This window comes from Plasmopara halstedii (assembly GCF_900000015.1).
Source record: "Plasmopara halstedii genome assembly, contig: Scaffold_2061, whole genome shotgun sequence".
Lineage (NCBI taxonomy): Eukaryota > Oomycota > Peronosporomycetes > Peronosporales > Peronosporaceae > Plasmopara > Plasmopara halstedii.
In genome coordinates, this window is record NW_020188969.1 from 529776 (window position 1) to 539622 (window position 9847).

At 42.2% G+C, this 9847-nt stretch overlaps 6 protein-coding genes across 6 annotated transcripts; 3 read left to right on the forward strand and 3 right to left on the reverse strand.

The window, feature by feature from the left end:
• Window positions 1-351: 351 nt before the first annotated feature.
• PHALS_02622 (Nucleoporin) lies at window positions 352-1878 on the forward strand (the record flags this gene model as incomplete). The annotated part of the gene is made up of 6 exons (XM_024717038.1): window positions 352-495; window positions 561-631; window positions 702-1069; window positions 1133-1208; window positions 1268-1342; window positions 1410-1878. The coding sequence occupies 6 exons, from the start codon at window positions 352-354 to the stop codon at window positions 1876-1878; spliced, it is 1203 nt and encodes a 400-aa protein (XP_024582576.1).
• An 859-nt stretch (window positions 1879-2737) lies between these two features.
• On the forward strand, window positions 2738-3043 carry PHALS_02623 (uncharacterized protein; the record flags this gene model as incomplete). Its single annotated transcript, XM_024717039.1, has 1 exon — window positions 2738-3043. The coding sequence occupies one exon, from the start codon at window positions 2738-2740 to the stop codon at window positions 3041-3043; it is 306 nt and encodes a 101-aa protein (XP_024582577.1).
• Window positions 3044-3169: 126 nt separating this feature from the next.
• Window positions 3170-3775, reverse strand: PHALS_02624 (uncharacterized protein; the record flags this gene model as incomplete). Its single annotated transcript, XM_024717040.1, has 4 exons — window positions 3170-3181; window positions 3249-3330; window positions 3578-3667; window positions 3726-3775. 4 exons carry the CDS (start codon window positions 3773-3775, stop codon window positions 3170-3172), a joined length of 234 nt encoding a protein of 77 aa, XP_024582578.1.
• An 879-nt stretch (window positions 3776-4654) lies between these two features.
• On the reverse strand, window positions 4655-4894 carry PHALS_02625 (uncharacterized protein; the record flags this gene model as incomplete). Its single annotated transcript, XM_024717041.1, has 2 exons — window positions 4655-4808; window positions 4869-4894. The coding sequence occupies 2 exons, from the start codon at window positions 4892-4894 to the stop codon at window positions 4655-4657; spliced, it is 180 nt and encodes a 59-aa protein (XP_024582579.1).
• Window positions 4895-6738: 1844 nt separating this feature from the next.
• PHALS_02626 (uncharacterized protein) lies at window positions 6739-7065 on the reverse strand (the record flags this gene model as incomplete). Its single annotated transcript, XM_024717042.1, has 1 exon — window positions 6739-7065. The coding sequence occupies one exon, from the start codon at window positions 7063-7065 to the stop codon at window positions 6739-6741; it is 327 nt and encodes a 108-aa protein (XP_024582580.1).
• A 933-nt stretch (window positions 7066-7998) lies between these two features.
• On the forward strand, window positions 7999-8211 carry PHALS_02627 (uncharacterized protein; the record flags this gene model as incomplete). Its single annotated transcript, XM_024717043.1, has 2 exons — window positions 7999-8166; window positions 8200-8211. The coding sequence occupies 2 exons, from the start codon at window positions 7999-8001 to the stop codon at window positions 8209-8211; spliced, it is 180 nt and encodes a 59-aa protein (XP_024582581.1).
• Window positions 8212-9847: the final 1636 nt, after the last annotated feature.

The following is a 9847-nucleotide window of genomic DNA, read 5'->3' on the forward strand; positions in this document are numbered from 1 at the left end:
TATCCAAGGCTAATTACTCTTCCGTTTTTTAATTCAAAATTGATTTTTATTTATTTTTTATCCTAATTTTCAAAGTTTAGATTTTCCAAAATTTACTAAATATATATGGTAAAATCCATGCATAACTACTGGCTACCTAGCCCCGTACCGAATTTCTTGTTGTGGTGTGGTCACACCATGCACATCTCGTGTGACACACATCCATATAAAAATATTGTGATAAGGGATACTCACTTCGAAAAATGAAACGGGGTTACACGTACCTTGATAAAAGGCAGCACATCAAAATACAAAGTTTAATCTGATGTCACTATATCAAGGTGGTGAATGAATTTGACAGCCAAATTTGATATGAACGCGACGGTATCGAAGCATTTTGTAGCTGAGAAGGTAAAAGCTCTCTGCGTTTTGCGCGACGCCAGCAATGCTTCCGAAACTCTGCAAGAGAATTGTGATGTCCTTCCGTTGATCGCTACAGGTGGCTGGGACACTGAGGTAATCTGGCGCTGTTCAAACTTATCACGCAATTTTTTAGAAATAGCCGATATGCCATTTTACAGACCAATCATGTTTCCTTACATCTTCCTGTACGCACCACACGGTCCGAGCGAGAGCTGTGCAGCGAGTTTAGGTAGGTCCGATTGTAAAGATGCTCTTGATGAAGATTGCAAACATGGTATATACTATATTATTGTAACTAGTCGTGGAGAGGTTGATACGCGTCCGTGCGAACTGAACACATTGACAGAAGTGGTGCATGTTGGCGATGTAAACGCGCTGCAATATGTCGCGACGAGAGGGGAGAACCTACTGATTAGTGCATCGTCTGCTGGCGGCATATTTGCTTATCGTGTGTCATCGAATGCTGAAGACTACACGGCCATGTCGAATGGGGACATAAACAAACCGCTTGCTGCATTTGTAGTCCCACAGTGGGAAAGTGTATTTTCCGGTACTGCCGCTACTTGTCTGGACGTTAGCGAATATCAGACGAGTCTCGTGGCTGCTAGCGCCAATGGAGCATTGGCGTGGCTCAAGCTGGATGATGTTGCAACTGTCCAGTTATTTGGTAGGAAGACCTGCCAAAGAATACGACAAAGGTTTAACAGAGCTTTTGAATCAATGGAAATAGAAAATCAAGGCAAAAGCAAGTTACCAATCAATGGTGTGAAGTTTTTAGGTCGGGATTCTATCGTTGCCTCTGTTGGGTACGTACTGGCCTCAGGTGTATAGAGCCTCAGTGCTAATACATTCTTTTATATGATAGCTCCTCGCCTGGAAGTCAATTATGTGTCTATGATTTTTCATCGAGCAACAAGCGTCCCATCACCACCTGTGGCGAGTACGTTGATGCGTTCCTTGGCCTAATCTATATATTTGTCACTAAAGCTCTGTATTTCTTACGGCAGTTACCCAAGTAAAATTTTTACCACACTCGAAACGCACCCCACAAGACCTGAAGTACTAATCACTGGCTCTGATGATGGATCCGTGAATTTCTGGGATCGTCGGAGAACTGACAAGCCGTTTAGCTCTGAAACATATCATCAAAAGGCGATTCGGGCACTGAAGCTTCACTATTCTTCTCCTCAATATCTGTGCACGGGTGGTGATGATGCCGTGTTAAACCGATGGGCCTTAAATCACAGTTACAATTCCCGCGAATTTCCAGATTATAATGGTTCCGCATCCACCCAGAAGTCGACTGTATCTGGTGGCTATCTCGAGGAACGGGGAGAGAGTCAAGTGCAGCGAATCCACATTGGAACTCAACCATGGAATGCCATGGCGATTCATCCAGGGTCTGACACTCTTTTTGCAGGCTCTGATGCGCAATCCGTGGTGATCGTGCAGCAGATGTCGAAACGAATACAGTAGACTCAATATCGACGTAAATAACAATACACTGACGAATGATGTCAAGCTTATTAACGCATTTTCGGCATTGCTGAATAAAGTCTAGCAGCGATTACAGTGTCCGCAACCCTGTGAAAAAAGTAAAAACGATCTAAATAATCTGCGAGAAAGAAACGAAGCGTCGAAGCAGTGTAATAAATTTGCGAAATCGCTTCATACCATTATTTATTATTTATAGTTCATAGGTAAACAAACACCTGATATACATACGTCATTATTTGTTTGTGCCTCATGATTCATAAGAATTAAAAAGTTGTTGAGCTCAACAATCTACGCCTTATTTTTCAGTCCCTATACCTATCACGTGAATATCCGGCAAGGTACAGCCATATAAGCGCGTAAGAGCAACACAATGTTCTATAGTGATATTGACTATAGTGGTTGCCATGATGCACTCAATTATCAATAAGCTTTGATCTGCTTTTAAGCTGATGAAAAGCTTTACCTACAGAAAAGTATCAGCTTTGACCTTAATTACTTATTCAATGTAATAGTTGATACTAGTACCAACCCTCCAGTACCTGATAAGACTGCGATGCGAAATTGCTAAGTCTCGATACGAAATCAGTGTTTTTCGGGTTATGTTAAGACCTTTTTGGTTTGGTAATAGATTGTCGGCCTCAGTGCCCGAATTTGCACTCCACCTTCAACAACTTGCCGATCCACATATAAGTGACATGCGTGACTCTATATCATATCAAATAAAGTATATGACTGTACCATTTTCTGGACTGTACAAACAACATTTAATACCCGTTGTATCGAATTATAAAGCTAAGTTTGCACTCACGAACCGCAAGAATTTTTTTTTCGAATTCCAATGAGCTGGGTCATTTTCAATTTGACTTTGCATGTCCCAGTTTTCAAGACATTGACAATGGCGAAGCGCTGTTCGCGTAAAAGAACGAATGTTCGAGCGGCGAAAAGCTGGATTGCAGAGGAACTAGAAAACATGGAGGCCTTTAACGTCACTTGGCAGGTATTTCCTATCGACACGATGATAAATAAGCAAAAGCTGCACCAACTGGGCGAGTTTTTCCCGTCGGTGGCTGTGGACATGCGCCGAGATGTATTAGCGGCTGCAAATGACCGTGAGGATGTGGCGGCCGCAATGCTAGGAATATAACGTGTGATGTTGCAAACGCCTCTACCACGAGTTGGATGCAAGAGAATACGGAGCTGGTGTTCATAATGGAGAACGATGAAACTTTGGAATCGGCTGAGGAAGTGGAATGGAGCGGAGGTTTTGCCGCTAGTAATGACTCTGACGCATGGGTTGTTATTCAAGATAATTGGGAAGTCGTTGTCAAGAACGGTGAGAAGGGGCGAACCTTTGCCGACGTGCTTCGAACGATACCTAATTCGAAGAAAACAAAAGCAACGTCAAGTCTAAACTCGCAAGGGAGCACACGTCTGGATCCAGCAACAAAAGCAATTAAAAAAAAGATGCGGAGAACGATATCGCTATGCTTCCTCACGACGGTATCAGGTTTAGTAAATCGCTTAACAGAAAAGCGTCTGAATTATGTATTCGCTGAATTTATAAATCTGATAAAATAAATTCTCAAAACTATATATATAAGGTGTCCTCGAGTTTCTACCAGACATCGGTACAATCGGTATCAGAGTTTTAGGTACTTAGAAAGTTCAGCTCCAGTACGATAAATCAATAAATCGAATATGTGAGAAACGAATATTCTGGTTAGCTTCAATCAATTGTTTTCTGAAAAAAGACACTAAATTTAAAGCCCTTTTAACACAGTTATGAGCATACGCGCTGAATAATGAACTGTTGCAATCTTACTTACTGTATAACGCGAATTCTACAAGTCAAAGCCTCCTCTAGACAAGGTATCATAGAACCTCACTGCGTCCTCTGATTTAAGCGACTGTCCATCGTGGTAACCGTGTTGCCGCAAGAAAAACGTAAGCAGCGGTTTTGCACGACGATGATGTTTTCTTAAACCTCTGTAATTTATGCGTGTAAATCTGCCAACTCTTTCGGTAATAAGCGCAATTTTGGGGGAAGGAGGGTAGCTGCAAACGTAGGAGTCCTCGACTTTCACAACGAGTGTAAATTTGCGTGTATTACACCTTTTCATTTCTATCGAGGTTACTTAGTAGTGAACAAGAATCCTGCTTTTTCATCTAAGCACAACAAACATTGGATTATCTAAGGAATAGAAGATATGTTTCAAATCTGTCGACAAGGCAATATGCACCTTTTTATTTAGGCTATCGCGATCAAGCATTCTACAATAAATTTACCTCTATGATTCGGTACACCGGGGGCTCTCCCAAATCTGTGCCAATGACAAGTCAAGACGCATCTTCAACATGCTAATGTCTTTGACACAGGAGGTAATCTATTTCCTCGTGGTTCGGGGTTTTAGAAATCGGGTCAAGTTGAACTTTATCGACGTCAAGTGCTATCAGATGTAACAGGGTTGCCGTGCAATTTGCACAGAAGAAGCTTGATCCGCGTAAACCAGTGCACTGAGGATGGGATACGCTCCGCCGATTAACCAAAAATCATTTGAAGTAACTCATACTTCTTTTGCGAAAGCAATTTTGATTCTCATTTAGGCTAAGCCTAATTAATCAGATGCTGGATAAATCTGTCTTTCTGTCTCCTAGGATAAATTTGTACGTAATGCATCAGGTCTGGTTAGCGATCGCGTGTCCTACGGACCCCATATTGGCTTAATGTCATCTATCGCATCCGTGCCAGTACTAGTCATGATACTTCGTCACGGTACTCTACTTTGATAACTTTAAGCGTTGCCGAAAGCTCAAGGGACAATGGTGACGATAGTGTAATGTGTGCATACACCATATTTCCCGCTACTGTCCAGCTGTAGACTCCATGTTGGTCTTGCCCATCTCTCGCACTTTTACTTACGTAAGTGAGCGTAAATACTACACTATATTTGATCAAAGCCTAAAAGTACCCTAAAGCACAACTCTTAAGTGCCATAATCAATACTATTTACTAGATCAGTGTGACTGTACTTCGAAGTGATCACGAAATCAAACTATATCAATATTTTCATAGAAATACGCATATAGCAAGTAGCTGCTAGCTTCAGTAATTTTAAATACAAAAAAATCTGATCCAGCGTAAAGTACTGGATACTTGAGAGGTCCTGTTTCTTAGCTCAATAGACGACACATAGATAAAGTCAACTCTCTGTACTTTGGTTCACGCTTTCAGAGTACAAATAGACATCAGCTATTGGTTATTACCTTCCCTTGATAAATATATAAGAATTTGCCATGCTTTAGGAAATTGTAGCTCAATGTCAGCTCCTATGCAATTGATCGTGATCAAATTCTAGTCGTCGTTCATATAGCATTGTATATGTGTGCACGAAGAGGTAGATTTTGACAAGGTCATGAGATTTCTATCCAACGTGATTTTCATCGCTGTAAACGTGTTGCCGCTAGTATTTGTAAGCAGCGGTTTTGTACGGACAGTGATGTTCCCTTTATTCTGGTAATATATGCTTGCAGATCATGTGCAAATTTTGCTCGACTTTCTCATACCAACACTAAAAGTGTAAATTTGTGTGTATCACACTTTTTAGCTTCTATAGCATTCCGTTGAGAGTAAACAATGATCCCACTTTTATCTCTTCTCTTCCTTTCTCTTCTAATAGCACAATCCGTACAAAGAACATTAAACTATAAATGAAAGATTTTATATATTGAACATTCATTCAGTATGCAAATCGAGCCTTTTTGATTCGCATATCGCGACCTCACGGTCTACAATAAAAAACATTTTAACACTATAATCCGGTACACCGGAAGGGAGCTTCCACGACTGTGTCGATGACAAGACAAGACGCATCTTCAACATGCTCATGACTTTTTTACAGGAGGTTATCTATCTCCTCGTGAATTGGGTTTTCAGCAAATGCTGCAAGAAACCAGCTCTAGTTGAACCCTATCGAAGTCAAGTGCCATCAAATGCAACAGGGTTGCCGTGCAATTTGCACAGAGGAAGCTTGATCTGCGTAAACCAGTGCACACGGGATGGGATACGCTCCGCCGATATACCTAAAAAAACATTTGAGGGGACTCATACTTTTTTTGCGAAAGCAGTTTCTCATTTAAGCTAAATCTAATTGATCAGATGCTGGATAAATCTGTCTCCTATAATAAATTTGTACGTAATGCATCAGGTCTGGCTAGCGATCAACCCCATCTTGGCTTAATGTTATCCATCTCATCTGTGTCAGTACTAGTCATGATACTTCGTCGCGGTACTCTACTTTCAAAATTTAATGCGCTAACCGAAGTTCAAGGGACAGTGGTAACGATAGTGTAATGTGTGCAATTACAATAACACGATATATTTTCCGCTACTGTCCAGCTGCAGACTTCACAATGTTCGTGACCATCACTCGCACTTTTGCTTACGTAAGTGAGCGTACATATAGGATCAAAGCTTATAAGTTTTGAGGATATTGCGTAGGCTGAACAAGAGACTTGTGTCCGAGAGAGAAAAAAGGAAAGGGAATTCGGATCCTCATTTCGTTACCTACCATACGCTAAATTACAAAATGGATATTACCTGATGACGATCTGGCTCTAAGCTGGCTAGTGGATTTCCATCCACAAGTCTAAACATATGGTTGTTGGGAGCACCCTCTATTTGTCTTCCGCACAGTTCTGGGTAAGATACACGTGGAGGTCGTCCAATTGTACTAAGACGTTTTCACTAATTGACCATCATCAACACTCCCCTGTGACGAGAAGTTTTCAAGGTTTTCTTGGTTAACGGTTGCAGGAGCTTCTTCGTCAAAATCGGCTTGGTCAAGATATCGGCGAGTTGGTGCTTGGATTCAATGAATCGTAGGTCGATCGACTTTGCCTTGAGTTTGTCACAGACGAAGTGATACCGAAATTGATGAGCTTGAGTCGACTCTGATATCCATCATTTTTGGCCATAGCGATTGCACAATGGTTGTCTTCGTGCACAACGACTGGATAGTCGTTCATTATCTTCATTTCGGACAATAACGAAACGCTTCTTGGATGTATAATGATAGAGCCACGTATCCGGCTCCAGCAGTGCTCAGTGCCAAACTTTATTGTAGTTCTGGCTCGAATAGCACTGGGGGACTTGGTGATCATGACCATGATGCTTGGTGTCGACCGGCGGTTGTTCTTGTGACAAACCTATTGGATATCCGTGTATGCACTTTGTTCGAGTCTTCCGGAAAGACCTTGATAGCAGATTCCTTTCATCGCAGTTGACTTGATGTAACACAGTACACGGATCACCGCACTTGGGAGTTTTAGATACCGACTAAGCTGGCATAACGCGAATGCAATGTCGGGTCTTGTTCCACTCGCCACATATAGAAGTGATCCGGCAAGAGATCGGTTAGGATGTTTTTCCATTGTACCCAGCTTCTATGCCATGAATAACGTGTATGTTTCCCAATATCTTGAGTTTGAATTGAATGGAGACACCATCGAAGCAGAATTAATGATACCAAACTCATTTCGTGTGCGCAGTGTGTTCTCCTGCTCTCCCGGCCAGGAATACTTCTTAATAATTCTCAAAGCAGTGAAAACTAGTATATGATGTTGAAGATATAGTACATCCGAAACAGTCTTGATCAGGTCCACATAATTTGCTCCAATGAGTATGTCATCAACGTACTGAGTCACGTACATCCATAATTTTCAATCTTGACAAACAAATATGCAAGAGTCTAAACACATGCCGTAAAGCCCGTATCAAGCTTGAGATTGTCTTAAGCCAGGTCGCTGCAGCTGGTTTCAATTCATATAAGATTTGATTCAGTTTAAAGACTTGACCTGACTTTGTTTCGATACCTGGGGTGGATCAATGAGCACTTCTTTTCGAGAAAATCTTTAAGGAACGCAGACTGGCGGATTGACAGACCAAAATGGCAACATACTACAAGGAAGATACATGTCAGGTTTAAATTTGACATATACCGATATAGCTTGATTTTATGACCATTTCGGAGTACTATCACACTGATCTATTGATTTATTGATTACGGCATTTAGAATTGCTCTTTGAGGTAGTTCTAGTTGATGATAATCAATCAGTGGAAACGCAAGCGTCTAATGCGTAGTACAAGTGGACGTGTCTCTTACCCAGAACTGTGTGGAAGACAACTAGAGGGTGCTAGCCAGACACCATATGTCTGGAGGCTTGTGGATAGATTTCCATCAGCCAGCTTGAAGCCAGACTGTCGTCAGGTAATATCCAGTTTGTAATCAAACTCAGAGTAGGCAACGAAGTAAGGATCTGACTCCACTTTCCATTTTTTCTCTCTCCGACACAAGTCTCTTCCTTAGTCTGCGCATCAACTTTAAAACGTTATAGCCCAAAAACGATCGAAGCCAACGGCATACATCGTGAAGATAATTAGTTCATGTGGGAGTTCAACGCTCGAATGAAGCTTGCGAAGAAGGGGCTTCTTGAACACATAGACACTATGAAGATCCGGAGTGAAGATGATGCTGCGGCGTCAGGATAGAAAACCAACGATTTGAAGGCCTTCGCGATTTTGCCGAAGATGGCCAGTCAAAGCTTACAATCAATAATTCGGACTGCACAATCGACTGCTCAAGCGTAGGAGATTTTGCAGAATTTACTCCTTCGTCGAAGCATCCACAATCAAGTTTAGTATTGGATTTAGGTAGCTTAAGCACTGGATGGCAAAATGCAAAGTGAATATGTTAAGGTCCTTAGTTCGCTGTGCTACCTCTAAGCCTATCTAGAATATTTTATCAAATATTCTACTGGGTTCTTTACTGGATATATGTACCTTTTATGCGCCTGTGGATAGTACCCTTGCTGGATCCTTCACTGGATACTTGGCTCACCCACGAAACCGCAACTTGCGCAATCAGCCTGTCCACACCGGTAATATCGATATCTACCGATTGGCGGCTGCTCGACAAAACGCTTCCTCTGCGCCACTAGTCTGCACGGCGAGGCGCATCTTGAACAACGCTCCCACTCGACTCGACAGCTGCAACGCCTCGTATCCCAAGCTTGATGCGCAGAAACTCGTATTGCACTGACACAATTGGCTTTGTCATGATATCGCTAGCATGTCTTGTGTGGGGCAGTATTCGAGATTGACTTGGCCATCTTCAATTTTTTACTCGTACAAAGTGATAGCGAATATCGATATGTTTTGTGCGCTTATAAAATTCTTGATCAACGCAATTGAGCCTTGATTATCTTCGAATATCTTGACAGGCTCATTAAGGGTCATCTCACCAAGCCCGCACAAAAATACCTTGAGCCATACCGCTTCTTGAATGGCCTCTGATAGAGCCATATACTCCGCCTCTGTTGAGGAAATTGCCACACTTCGCTGCTTTTTACTTCGCCAGCTAATACACCCATTGTTTAGTGTGAGCACATAGCCGCTTGTACTCCGGCGAGACTCGATATCTCCAGCCCAGTCTACATCCGATTCCCAAGTAGCTTTGCTTGACCGCAACTAGAATACTGAAGTCCAAACGTTTGCGTTGCTTTTAGATATCGCAGAACGCGCTTGAGAGCTTGCCAATGCGTCGGACACGGATCGGCGGCAAATTGGCTTAGAAATCCCACTGCCGCAGCAAGATCTGGGCGCGTCGCAACCATAAAATACATTATGCCTCCAACACAATTTCGGTACGGCACATTCTTCATTGTTTCTTCATGCCGGCATCCTCCTAAGCACATATTCTTCGTTAACTTGAGTCCTGTATCTTGAGGCGTCTTGACGGGCTTGCTATCTTGCATACCAAACTTGCTCAGGACTGACTTAAGGAACTTGGTTTGCCGCAACGTGACTTGACCGGCTACCTTATTTTGACCATTATCCATACCGAGAAAATACTTGAGCTCACCAAGATCAGTCATCTCAAACTGGTCACT